Below are 14580 nucleotides of genomic sequence, written 5' to 3' on the forward strand. Positions count from 1 at the left end.
TGGAATATGAAGCCATATGTAGCATTTATTTTACAATAGAAGCAGTATCTTTTAACAAAAGCAATTTTAAAAGATGCTATGAGGATTTGTCTACTGTGGCAATTAGTCTTTTAAGGTTTCTCAAACTTCTTATCATTTAGGATTTGATAGCTGTTGGCAATTTCTTTTAGACCTAATGTACATTTTATTTTGGAGAGATAAAAATACCTTGTGAAAATGTTACCGAATAGTATGCACAAAAGACTGCTTTGTTTTGTAGTGATTGTTGAATTTGGTTGTTGAATTTTTATTAATGAATATGGTTGAATTTTTGCTGATTAATCCCTAAATTTATTTCTAGGTTCTCTTAAAGTTATTCTTTCTTTCTTTTCTTATTTCAACAGCTTGATCAAGTTGTTCGTCAGAGGAATTTGTCTAGTTTGGAACTTTTCCTCTCATGTGCACAGAAACAGTTAAGCATTTTATTAAATGAAGATCCCACAACTACAGAGGAAAAGAGAGACTGACATTTGCTGTACCACTGGTACAGTGTTATTTGTGAAGCTGCAAATCTTGGTCAAGCAAATAATAAATGTCTCCTACTAATCATTTGAAATTGTATCCCTGGTTCAAGATTGATCTGAAACTATACTTGATAGAAGTATCTGTGGTTTCTTTTTTTTTTTTTTTTCTTTTTTTTTTTTTGACTACTATTATCAGAGTGAAAAAAAAATATCATTGTGGTTTCTATTAGCCCATGACTGAAGTTCTAGATAATGGCAGCAATGATGAAAAAATTTCCGTTATGCCTGGTTTAAAGGTGGTATCATGTCGTGATGTAATTGATTATTATTTTTTTACTTATAGAAATGGAGAAAAACAGTTAAATATAGGTACATGTCCATCTGTATTTCTCAAGTATATGCCCAAGTGCATTGCCTCGAGTGAGCCTGAGAAGCTCACTTCTCATGAGAAGCTATCATTTCTCATTACTTTAGATGTGTAATAGAAGAATCAGTACTAAAACATAAGTTTTGACAGTCATTTCTTCAGACATTTATAAACAACTCCAGCTCGAGTAATAGAAAAGTTTAAAAACTAAACAGTGCAATTTGTTAGAGTAGTGTAGAACACTGCTGTAACCAATGTATAGTATATATTTTTATTTCTGTTCTACAAAGCTAGTCTGATTCCAAAATTCATTTTCTCATGAAAATACAATTAAAGAGACTGACCTCAGTTTCAGGAAGAAGATGTATGTAATTATGTGGAGACTGATATTGCACTGCCTCAGTGGAATTTCTGACAATATAAGGAGTGCAGAATGCTGAACTCAGATGCCCTTTTCAAATCCATTGAAGGAAGCAGAAATACTGCCCACTGACATCTGTTTGGTGGCCTTCAGATCAAATTCTGTGCCTACACTCTTTTGATTGTAGATTTGGATCCTTAGTTAAGAGTTCTGAATGAAATAAAGGAAAATAAAAATACTGTTATAATACTGAATATAAATAAACAGAAAATGGTACTTCTGATGCTGAGTTTGTGATTCAGTGGGGACTCATGGACATTTTTTATTGTAGTTCTAGGTATTCTGTGGTGGTTGTGATTTTTTTGTTTGGTTGTTTTTTTCCATTGGCAGTCACTTTTCGTAAATCACTTTCTTATAGCAATAAAGAAACTCCAAATAGTTGCCTATGTATTTGGCAGTATAAAATATGTAGTGCAGAGTGTTTCCTTTCTTTTTTTTTTTTTTTTCTGTGCTTAATTTTTGTAATTAAACCATAGTTTTTGTCTTCTGTATGACTGCAGAGATTTACTGAAAAGGTAAATAATGCACTTTTTACTAAGTGATGATCTCTTCCTCCAAATATATGAAAATCCATGAATCTTGTTGATATTTCTTGACTAACCTTTTCATCTGGCAGACCAAAAGCTACTTTAGTGCTGAGTCTAATCTTATTTACCTAGGTGAAATAAACAAATTATATGGTAATGAGAAATTTGTTTCATTTTGTTTTGACCATCTGTCCTTGTTGTCAGTTTTACTGTGGAAGAGTTTTGTTGCATTTCCACAGTGCATGATTATGGAGAAGAAGAAATTTATGGCGAGTCAGTAAGATTTCACTGGCAGCTATGGTGTGTCTTCCCCAGTATAACATCATGTGTTCATCTCAGCTCTTGAATATTGTGATTACCACAGGGAACTGTAGGGTGTTTGTTTTTTGTTTTTGTTTTTGTTTTGTTTGTTTGTTTTGTTTTTTTCTTTTGACAGTTTTAGTCCATTAGGTTTTCTCTCTACCCTGTGAACAAAATTGCAGAATTAGACCACAGACATATGAAATCAGACTGGGAGCTTGGATTACATTCAAAACCACAAGTCTCAGAGCAGAAATTCAGATATCCAGCAGAAGAAGAGTTATATAGTTTGCAAGCTTTGCAATATGCAATAAATTCCATCTTCTCCACATCACATCCAAAGCCTTAGAGATTATTTTTAGTTTTCATTATTTCTGCCTAATCATGTCTGCCTATCATCAGTAGTTTGTGGAAATTTTGGAAGACAGAAGTCAGGGAGAAGTTTACAAAGTCTAGCTCATGGCAGGTGACATCACAACATTTTTTATTTTATTATATAAATAAATTTATTTATGATGAACTAAATAATGGAATTTAAGAGAAAATAGTAAGTTTGAAAGCCTACAGGGTAGAACTTTGCCACTGAAGCATGGCATTTAATGCAATTTTTCACTTCTATAATGAAATATCAGTATTCTTTATATTCATGATAACATAATAATTTTGACAAGACTGATATGTAATGGGGGACACAAGAAGCCCTAGAACTAATCCTTAGACATAACAAACACAAAACTAAAACGTTCAAAACGTCTGCAGTCTAGAACATCAAAGGCTCATATAACATACATAATATATATGTATATGACTATATGCTTTATCTTAGAAATGAGCTATAAATGTTGTAACATAAACATATGACTTAATCAGTTGTGTATATTAAAAGCTACCTGAAAGGTAATAATAGATCCAGTTTACATAATGATATCTTTCATTAGCATCAGTCAGGCTCATTGTATTTCAGCACTTTCATCTGATGATCTAGAGCAGAAAAGATCAGAAAAGTGGGATGTCTAAACAATAATTTAATGTTAGTAATTAGTATTGTGGTATCATACTGTCCTACACATTCTTGTTGTATTACTGTATGTTTCTTTTGGTTCCCTGTCTGCTTCAATGACAGAATTCTAGATCAGTCATTAGCAAAGAAGAAATCTATTTCCATGCATCTTTGTATACTATCAATAACTGAGGTGAGAAAGTATTTGAAGTTTTGCCTTGCTCTAGGAAAAACTTTGTTAAATAAAAATGTTATTTGTCTAAGCATTACATTCCTTCACTATATCATAGCATGGCTGAACAAAGAAAAAGCAGTTATTTGAGGCTGAGATTGCATTAGTGTTTTAAGATTTTTGTGCATCTTTACATTGGCTTTTGGTCAAAAGTTGCGTCATGTCCTGCCAGCTCAGTAAATGGCAATGTTAATTCCTGACTGTCTGAAATTATCCACATAGACATGACCTTAAAGGGCCTAATTCCTATTCACACTGAAGCTCCCTTATAGCACACTAGACTCTTCCACTTGTCCACTGTGGATTTATGTGCACATATTTGGGATTGCAAAACTTTCCCCTTCCCTTGGATGGAGAGATTTCATCTTGTTTCCTAACAGGTAATAGCCACTGATTAGAAATTGTTCAAGTGAACACGTGTAATTTATACTCACTTTTGGATCATGTATAGTGTCAATGCAGTAACAAATGGACTTAGTGCAAATGTAAAATAAGCTTTGAAAGTCCATAGTGCAAGTATACCCAATGTAGCTACCAGCCAGTTAGCTGTCTTGATACCAAATGAGTAGCTGTTAAAGCATAGTCTAATAGTCATTTACATCTTTCTGTCCCTATCTGTATTGCAACCTACACTGATCTCCCTGAAATACATAATTTGCTTTAACTAGTTTATATACTGTAAGTTTTGATGCAGGAGTGACAAAGTTGTGGAAAAGATTGTTTTGAAAAATGTTTAATGGCCATTCTGAATATTGTGTAGAAAGAGTTTATAACATCTATGTCATTCCTTTATCAAAGAATTTTAAAAGTGCCAAAGAAACTTTGGTCTGGAAAACACTTTTTACATGGGTATAATTTGGGCCATAAATATGCTTTCAGAAACGGTCTAAACGAATGTTTTCATTTCCTGTGATCAGTCAAAAAATATTGTTCTAAGGATTCAAGAATCAATCACCTACCTGCTAGTATAGCTTATGAACAGTTTAATTATTTTAAACCCCACATAAAATTAGTAATAATGCTTCTGAATCAGGGTCATACTTGGACAGTTGAACTTCATGGAGAAACTGACAGAGTTGCTGAGCTGCTCAGGGTTTGTATTTGCCTTTGAAAGTATTTGCCTTGTTAGCTGAAGGAAAGGACTGAAATGTGTAGACATTACCTAAGCAGTTCACTCGCCGTGGTGATAGAGTAGGTAAAAATGCCCTCATCAGGCTCTGTTGTATGAGGAACATAAGGTCAATCTTACTTTATACCATTTACAACAGACACTCATGGCAGGTTATGATGATTACATATCTATGGGAGGCATTACTATGATTATATTTATTATAAAGGCTTATAGTAATCTTCTGAAGGTGGTAAGCACTGTAGGTGCTGGTGGCAGCACAGTATCTAGTAACACAAAATAAATGTGATTCTTTTTTTCTTTTGATCTCATTTTTTGTACAATGTGTGTTTTACATTTTTTCTATCACCTTTCAGGACAATCATTTCCTGTAATAGATGTGATACCGGGATTTTATTGTGTAATTTCAACTATTGTAATATGCGTCAGAGATTCACATTTGTTTATGTTGGCTTTAATTCCTTGCATTTCAGAGTTACAAAACCAACATTTTTCAGATGCTTTCCATTGTCCAGCATGGGTAGACAAAAGATGGATAGACAAAGAAGGTATTACTGAATTAACACCCAGGGCCTTCTACTTTTTTCCAGTGGTATTTCTAAACAGTTTGACAGGAAATGCTGGGGAAAAAAAAAAAAAAAGTGTATTAATAAAATTTTATTATACACATTATCATAAAAATACAATTATCGAAAAAAGTTATGAATTCATCTTTTTTTCATATCTGGTAATAAATCTGTATCAGTGGACAAAGATCACCATCAGATGGCAAGTCATCGATATTCATTCTCTTTCTTTAAATTAAAATATTTTCTCTTCTCACAAGAGTCATAGGGATTTGCACCTCTCTGGATTTAAAAATAAGCTTCATAGATCCCCTCTACATTACAGTGATACTGTAATTACAATGTAAGTGGTACTTACATTGTAAGGGCTTATTTTGGCCCTTTAGCCAAAGTAGAAACAGAATTGTTTTTGCTGAGTGAACTTTTAAGGATGTTTCAGTTCCTGTACTACCACCATATTAGGGCATCACTTGAGACTTCACATCAATCTTTCTACATAAATTTTCTGAAAAATAACTGGTCACCATGGTACATGGCCAGTCTCTATTTCTGTGGCAATAATTTTAAAAATTAAATTATTTAAACATCCCACTTTTTTTATTTTGATCATAGATTACATATTTAGAGAGTGATAGTGAAGTTTTGGCTCCCAGGAATTCAGCAAGAATTCTGCTGTTTGCTATTTCCAGCTTGGAATATTGTCCTTCTTCATATTTTTTGCATCTGCAATGAACATTATGCAAGCAGCTTTAGGGTCTGGAATGGGTCTGTGTGGGTCTGGGAACATACTGAGAAGTCGTTTCAAGAGCACATTTCATGACTGATTCTTTGAGGAAAATGTCAGTATTTGTTCTGCTCATAGTGAGGAAGAGGAGCTGCCAGATGAGACTTTGGTGAGCTGGTGCATCTTATTTTTACTGTAATACTACTAAGAAGAATATGTCTCCATATTCTTATTGAAATAGGTTGTTTCTCCCTTGGTACTTCAGAACTAATAGCATACTAGCTAGAATACTCTCGTATTCCCTACTAAAAAGCCTACCAAAAAAAGCATGTTGAGGTATATCAACAAAGTCCCTATCACAAAGACATAAATCAAGGTATTGTAGCATGAGGTTTGACAGTAGTAGAAAACATGAAGGTAAAGGTAAGGTGCTGCTATTTGTTATATATCTCTATTATTACTATTTTTACTTGGCAGAGAAAATTGGGGCATTCTGAAATGCTGTATCTCCTACAAATGTAACAAGTATACAGCTACATGTTTTTTTGATAAAAATCTCAGTTGAACCAGGATGAGTCTTAATAACTTTGTCAGGGTCAAGAAGTCATATAAATGAGAGCATCTTGCTTTAATTTATGTATTATTGCTGGAATAGGTCCAAATCTGTCCTGGAGTGTCAGTGGCCAAGGATTTCAGCAGGTGCCGTGCCTGAAGTCAATAAAACTCCATTTGGTCTGTTTGAAACAACAACATTGACGTTGGAAAGCATAATTATTTCAGAAACCTGACTGTATGCAATTTTTCAACCAGTGTCTTTTTTATTATTATTATTATTATTATTATTAGTGTGTGTGTGTGTGTGTGTGTATTTGTCACACATTTCTGCAAACAGGTCAAAAGAAACAGTGTTTTCATAAATGTTTATGAACATGATGATGGAACAAAATGAGCAGCTGTAAGCTATGTGGAATGTATATTCTGCATACTCTTTTGATACTGAGGAAAACTCAGATGTATTCAAGAAAATGAAGAAAAAAAAAGGAGAAGATTCATGTTTTTCCTGTGCAGTTTGAAGAGTGAATCATAGAATCATAGGTTCATAGAATCATAGAATATCCTGAGTTGGAAGGGATCCATAAGGATCATTGAGTCCACCTCCTGGTTCCACACAGGTCTACCCAAAAATTCAGACTATGTGACTAAGTGCACAGTCCAAATGCTTCTTAAACTCCAACAGGCAATGCCATGTCTGCGTCCCTGGGGAGCCTGTTCCAGTGTGCAACCACTCAGTGAAGAACCTATGTGGTTCCCAAGCCACCTGAGCAGTTTCTGTCAGGACTTGCCATTTTAACCAGGAGATCTCATCTCTTAGAAAATGATACTAGATGAGAACCCATACTTCAAAACAACATTAAAAAAAAAAAAAAAAAAAAAAAAAAAAAAAAAAAAAAACTTTGCAAAACTTAAAAGCATTTCAATGCTGACATGTAGAGATTCAAATATGTTAGTCATGTTAGTCTGAGAAATGTCAAGAGGGATTCCTAAACAGAATGTTTTGGAGGAATGTTGCTTTCTGGGCATACAACTGTATCAGGATGATGAACATACTCTTGTTCAGTTGTTATGCTAATATTAAAACAAAATTATATAAACAACAGAGAAGTCTTTAAATGTCTGCCAAATAAAATGGAAAGAAATCCAGACATTGTGTTAAAAGTTTATATATCATCTATTCATCTTTTTGGGAATGTGTTTAGGTCTCTCTCAGATGAAATACTTTTTAAGTTGAACATGCTACAGATATTGGAATAAAACAAACAAACAAACAACAAGCGTATTAGCTCAAGACAACAACAGAAAATGTCTGCAAAAGACTGGTAGCTACACAGTTCATGAATGACAAGACTACTCGGAAGAATACAAATAACGGATTGTGGGATCAGAATTAAATTGCATTTAATTTGATGTCATCAATATATAATACAAATATCATCGTTACAATGTGTCTACCTAGTTTTCAAGATGTTTTTTCTTCAGCACATTCTCAGGCATTCTTAAAGAACAAATGAGTTCAAGGAGGTGATGACAAGTCCTCGAGTGTATTTAAGCAGGACCCAAGAGGTTGGTTGGTTTATTAGATATTTTGAGCCAATTGTTAATACCTATTCTAATGCATAAGCATCCAGAAGTGCATGTTGGTTTTCACAAAGCAATCATATATTGCAGTAGTCTAGACCAATGAGGTATTTTAATTATATTTTTCCTGTTGGCTAAGCTTCAAGAAATCAAGCTGGAAGGTGGATAAAAGTTATTTATGTTCTGTATATACTATCGGTGTCATGAATGATTTCACTTCTGCTGCCTCCAGAACAAAGTTCAGAAATGTCAATTAACAAGATTAAAATAGATTTTGTACATTATAGTGAGAACTGATTCACACTTTCTAGACTTTTTGTTGTTGAGCTTAGTGAGATGTTTTGTCTGTTTTCGTTTAAAACAGACAAAATTGGGGTGGCACATTCACTTTTTTTTTTATTAAGAAAGGCTGTTCATCAGGAATGGTTTCTATAGTGATCAGAAAAATATATACAATTAAAGTTTCCAGAAATCAGCAAAACCAGATTTATTCTTTGGTGACTTGCAAATCAAATAAGTTTGTTATTGAATTTCACTCTCAATTTAATCATTTAGAGACAGAAGAGTTTAGGTAGAGTGAGCTATATTTTATTTTGTCTCCCCATCAGTGTTATTAGTGAAGTGAGTAACACCATCTCATGCAGAAACCTTAGGGCAGAAACTAAAAAGGAAATTATCCATGCATCATTCTGTTGTTATCATCATATCACTGGATTTGGATGAAATTTTGTTCTTCTTGAATTGAAAGAGAATGTCCAGTGAAGCTAGAATTTTAATCTTTATTTCTTACAGATATCTTGCCTTCTTGGCAATGAAGCTTTGAGCGAACATCAGCAATACCACATTCAGAAAGGACTGTCTGACAAGGAAATAGACACCGAAAAGCATTCCAGGCTGCAGCCCAGCTGGGAATATGGTGCATCCATCTCCAAAGATCTCTTCCTGCCAATTTCTCTCACCTAATGTGTCAGCCTGCTCATTTTGGGGGAGATCTCCTCTACTTGTAATAATGACAATGTGTTCTGAGTCTTGGAGGAAAACATGTTACCGCACTGTCATAGTGACAGAACATCTTGTGCCCAGAATGGTTTCCTGAGACACTCTGCTAGTGCATTGGCAAGTTAGTCTCAAACTGTACGAAGCTGCCTGTTATGGATTATATCACAGACACTTACAATACTGTACTGAAAAGAAAATGACTATGTTATAAGATCTTGAATATTATTTTGTGTTGCATCAGTGAAAACTGTTGATATGTCTCTGCATAAAAAAAGGAGATAGCTAGCACAAGATTTTCAGTATTGTTTTAATGCAAGTTATTCTTTTTATCTAACTGTGGCTTTAATCAAGAGTCCAGTGTCCTTAGCACTTAAGATTGAAGGATGAGACAGAATTACTCAGAAGAATGGTTTTCATCATCCTCTTTAAGATAGACATTTGTTTCATTTCAAATCAAATTTGATTACCTCCAAAGCATGTGAAACAACTACCTGTTAAAAACAGCAGAAAGGATTCCCCATCCACAACCACTTCAAGGTTCACACAGAGGAGGTAATGAAGTAAACTCATTCTGTTCTTTATGGAAGTCCTATGGATCAGTTCTCACCTAACCCATTAGAATAAGAAAAACAAAGGCCTTTGCTCGCCTTTGCATAGGCAGATTCAATGCCTATATAATCCAGTTCTCCTTTCATACTTTCCCATGCCATATTGTCCTCTGTTACTACAAAGTGGTAGCAGATTGTTAACAAGGTATAAACATGTATCAGCAAATGAGCTAAATGCTAGTTGCCATCATTACTGCCAAGCTTTGGTCACAGCCAATATCAACGTATCCTACAGAAATAGTATTGTATCATTTTGTTTAGGCTCTGGTTTGGTACAGAGCTGATGAATACAGCTCTTTTTACATATTTTAGGAATTGACTACTTTCTAATGTTTCTCATTAGAGGGCCAATATATTCATGCCTATAATTGCTTGATATTGCTATAAAATCCTAAGTATTCAGACATTATTCTAAGTATTCCAATTAGGTATTCCAAGATCTTCAGATGTTTTTAGATGTTTCAGATAGTCATAAAGTATTCATCTTCAGTTATCTTTTAATACTAAATTATTATTCTTTTTAACATGCCTTATAGTTTTGAACCCTTAACATTCTTAACATTCTTATTTCTAAGCTCTGCACTGTAAATGCAGGTGCTAGGAAGTCTTCACACATACACACACACACACACACACACACCCTTTATGAGATCCTAGGAGATGATCCTAGGAGATGAGGTGTTAAGGAAAACATCCATTATTATATAACCTCTGATCAAATCACCAGAAGAACAGCCCTACGTAGGATGGATCAGTGGTTCACATGAAGAAGTGTGTTACCCTTCTGCCCTGCTTCTCCCATCTTGCTGTTAACCTCAGTTACATAGTCATAACTTCACTTTCCTCCCAGGGTGAAGGTTTGGGGTTAGATTTCAGGTTGACTTTGCACTAATGTTGGCTTCATTTGTAATCCTGCAGTCTTCTGCTACAAATGAGAAAAAGCATCATGCTGTTCTGTCAAGTTTTCCTATGTTATATAAACTCTAACCTCTTGATAAACATTTTCCATTAAGATTATTCAGGATCAAAAAGATCTATCTCCTTCCTTGAACAAATGTTACCACTGTGGGACATGCTAGAAAACAGAGGGACTTAATCTGGTATTTGGAACTGTAAATCCCAATGCAGTCTGAATTGGTAGACTGCTTCTGATGCCTCTGTGTTACTTGCCCAATCACTAGAGCAGTAGCCTCTGTATTTAAAGAGAGTATATAGTTCTCCCTAGTTCCCATTGACTGTCTGCCACAGTGCATAAAGTCATGCAGAACCCAAATTAATCTCTCTCACATTATTTAGCTTATTACATACCAAACTGACAGGCTTCTAGGCAGCTTGGACAGATAAGGCAAAAATATGGAAACCAACAACTGTGCTCACTGTGTCAAAATTATGTTGATCATCCTGTTTAAAGGAAAAAAAAAAAAAAAACCAAACAACAACAACAACAAAAACATTATAAAGGCCAAGTTTGACATCATTTTAATACAAAATTAACATAGTAACAATGTGCAGATACAATCAAAACATATATTTGCAACACCTGTGATTCAAATCTTGGCAATTTTATTCTAAATATGACTGGCAATAACTAGAGAAGAACTTGGTAACAATGAGGAAAGAAAGTAATTATATCCCCTGTTGACTATCCTAGATGTATCCTGTAAATACATCTAAATTAAATTAAAAATAAAGAACATAAATAAAAATGGTGAATCAGAGGTTCACAGCAAGATGAAAATATTACAAGTGCATTATTATGGATCTTGTAAATGTTAAATAAATCAAAGACAATACAATGGACTTTGACCCACTCAAACAGTATTTAAAAGCATAGTGTATACAATGTCTTTTACTTAACTGGAAACTAGTATAAAATGAATGGTTCTTATCATTCCCCTTTGTGAGAACTCAGATCATGGAAAAGTAATGATCCAATGACATTACAGGAAGTTCCCATTTAGTGTAGTAAATAAATAGTGGTTTAATACTGAAATAAGACTAAGTTGTTTATTAAGTATGGAAGCTCTTTTTTCCAACCTTAAAATATTTGACACATAAGACATTCCAAATTAGTAAATCGCTGTACCATACCTTGTCACTTTTATTGCTGTGTCAAAAATTCTGCTGCTGTGGGTTTCCCAAAAGAAGAAGCTTTGCAGTATCAGGAGGTGGATGGAGAAAATGGCCCAGCATCATTTGTGATCTTACAGGGAAACAAAATATACTAGATATACTTGTTTAGAACAATTAGGTTTTTAGTTTCCCTTGGAAAAGGTGTGTCTTCACAATTTCCAGATAAGACTCTGGACTGGCATAAAAATTCTAATTCATGTGAATTTTGCATGCATGCGTGGTCCAATCATAGAATAGAATAGAACAATAGAACAGAACAGAATAGTTCAGTTGGAAGGGACCTACAAAGATCATCAAGTCCAACTTCCTGACCACTTCAGCGCTAGCCAAAAGTTAAAGCATATTACTGAGGTCAATATCCAAATGTTTTTTGAACACTAACAGGTATGGGAGCATCAAACACCTCACTTGGAAGCCTGTTCCAGTGTTTGACCACCGTCATGGTAATTAATTTTTTCTAATGTCCAGTCTGATTCTCCCCTGGCACAGCTTTGTGCTGTTCCTTCACATCCTGTCATCAGTGAGCAGGAGCAGAGACTAGCACCTCCCTCTGCACTCCCCTCCTCTGGGAGCTGCAGGGAGCAGGGAGGTTGCCTCTCAGCTCCTTTTCTCCAGACTGGGCAACCCAGGTGTCCTCAGCCTCTCCTCATAGGACATGCCTGCCATTCCTCATACCAGCTTTGTTGCCATCCTCTGGGTGCTATCAAGTAACTTAGTGTCCTTTTTGTATAGTGAAGACCAGAACTGCACACAATAATTGAGGTGACACTGCACCAATGCTAAATTTAGCAGCAGAATTCTTTTTAATGGATGGCTGTGCTATTTTTAATGCATTCCAAAATGTAGTTTGCCCTCTTTGCTGCCAGGGCACATTGGTGCCTCATATTGAGGCACCTACAATCAGAACAGGATGATACTGTTTGCAATAAACATATGTTATACAACAGTAGCCAAAATAAGAAATATGCTTCTAGTCTTCCCAAATAAATAAATAATTAAAATAAAGCCCTTGATATTTGGCAAGCTTATTATTTATTCTTTTGATTTTATCCAGAGAAATAGATAAATGCATCCACCTGCAGAAGATATAGCTAATTGCAGTGATTCAGGAAAAAAAACGCATTTCTAGATGCTGGAGTTAGGGCTAGTAATGGTAGTAAGTGCGTGATGAGTCAAGGTGTTGGCAGTGGGGTGGCTGCAGGGGTTGCCTCTGTGAGAAGAGGCCAGGATCTGCTTTCTGCTTATGCTAAACACAGCCTATTTGAATGGAGCCACTACAGGACACAGCTGAGGCCATCAGCCAAGCTGGTGGCACCCTGGGAAAACATATCTCTTCGACACTAGTGATGGGCCCTGAGGCCCCAGCTGCCCTTAGTTGGAGGACCATGATTGCAGGAATGATAAACTCCCAGTTAACCCCAGACTTGTGCAGGATTTGCTGCTCCACCTGGATTCATGTAAGTCCATGGATCCTGATGGGATTCATCCCAGAGTACTCAGAGAGCTGTCTGATGTCATCATGGGACTTCTCTCAATTAATTTCCAATGGTCTTGGAAATCCAGAGAGGCCCTAGTTGACTGGAAGCTGGCAAATTTGGTCCCAGTTTTCAAGAAGTGCAAGAAGAAGATCCTGGCAATTACAGGCCTGTAAGTCTCACTTCAGTGCCTGGTAAAATTATGGAGAAGATTATTCTGGGAGTTATTGAAAAACACGTGAGTGTAGTCATTGGTCAGAGCCAACATGGGTTCACTAAGGGAAGGTTATGTCTAACAAACTTAATTTCCTTTTATGACAAGATCACCCAGCTAGCTGACCAAAGGAAGCCAGTCGATGTAACCTTTCTGGATTTCAGTATAGCTTTCGATACTGTCTCTCACAGTATCCTTCTGGAAAAAATTATGAGAATACAGTTGGATAAATAAGATGGCTGAACAACTGGTTGACAGGTCAGGCCCAGAGAGTTCTTTTAACTGCGGTTATATCAGGCTGGTGAATTCTCACTAGTGGGGTTCCCCAGGGCTCCATTTTAAGGCCAGTCCTCTTCAATGTTTTCATAAACAATTTGGATGAAGGACTTGAAAGGTTTTTGAGCAAGTTTGCAGATGATGCCAAATTGGGTGGAGCTGTTGGCTCTGTCAAGGGTGGTTAAGCCTTGCAGAGAGATCTTGACAAATTAGATAGCTGGGTAATCACCAACAATATGAAGTTTAACAAGAGCAAATGTCGGATTCTGCACCTGGGAAGGGACAACCCGGGCTATACATACAGATCAGTGGATGAGATGCTGGAGAGCAGACCCACAGTAAGGGATCTGGGGGTTTTGGTCAACAACAAGTTGAATGTGAGCCAGCAGTGTGCCTTGGCAGCCAAAAGGACCAAGAATATCCTGAGGTGCATCAAGCATGGCATTTCTAGTCAGTCAAGGGAAGTGATTGTCCCGCTCTACTCTGTGCTGGCGTGGTCTCACCTTCAGTACTGTGTGTGGTTTTGGCATCACAGTATAAGAAAGATATAAAGCTGTTAGAGAGTGTCCAAAGGAGGGTAACAAAGATGATAAAGGGTTTAGAGGGGAAGACATATGAGGAGTGGCTGATGTCCCTTGGTTTGTTCAGCCCAGAGCAGAGCAGGCTGAGAGGAGGCCTCATGGCAGCCTGCAGCTTCCTCACAAGGGGAGCTCTGCTCTCTGGGGACAGCAACAGGACCCGAGGGAATGAGATGGAGCTGGGACATGGGAGGGTCAGGCTGGGTGTTAGGGAAAGGTTCTGACCCCAGAGGATGGTCAGGCACTGGGGCAGGCTCCCCAGGGCAGTGGTCACAGCACTGAGCCTGCCAGAGTTCAAGAAGCATTGGGACAATGCTCTCAGACACGATTTGTTTTTTGAGTGGTCCTTCAGAGACCCAGGAGTTGGATTCAGTGATCATTGTGGGTCCCTT

General features: G+C 36.4%; 1 protein-coding gene across 1 annotated transcript in view; it reads left to right on the forward strand.

Annotated features, from left to right (window-relative positions):
- CCDC91 (coiled-coil domain containing 91) overlaps positions 1-729 on the forward strand; it is a gene marked incomplete at its 5' end in the record, with an annotated part of 125415 nt that extends 124686 nt beyond the window's left edge. Inside the window, one exon of the mRNA XM_084305815.1 lies at positions 384-729. Coding sequence (XP_084161941.1) covers positions 384-506 — 123 coding nt within the window. The 3' untranslated portion in view covers positions 507-729. The remainder of the gene's footprint in view (positions 1-383) is intronic.
- Positions 730-14580: the final 13851 nt, after the last annotated feature.

Source organism: Netta rufina (assembly GCF_964035555.1).
Source record: "Netta rufina genome assembly, chromosome: 1".
In the NCBI taxonomy this organism is placed as follows: Eukaryota; Metazoa; Chordata; class Aves; order Anseriformes; family Anatidae; genus Netta; species Netta rufina.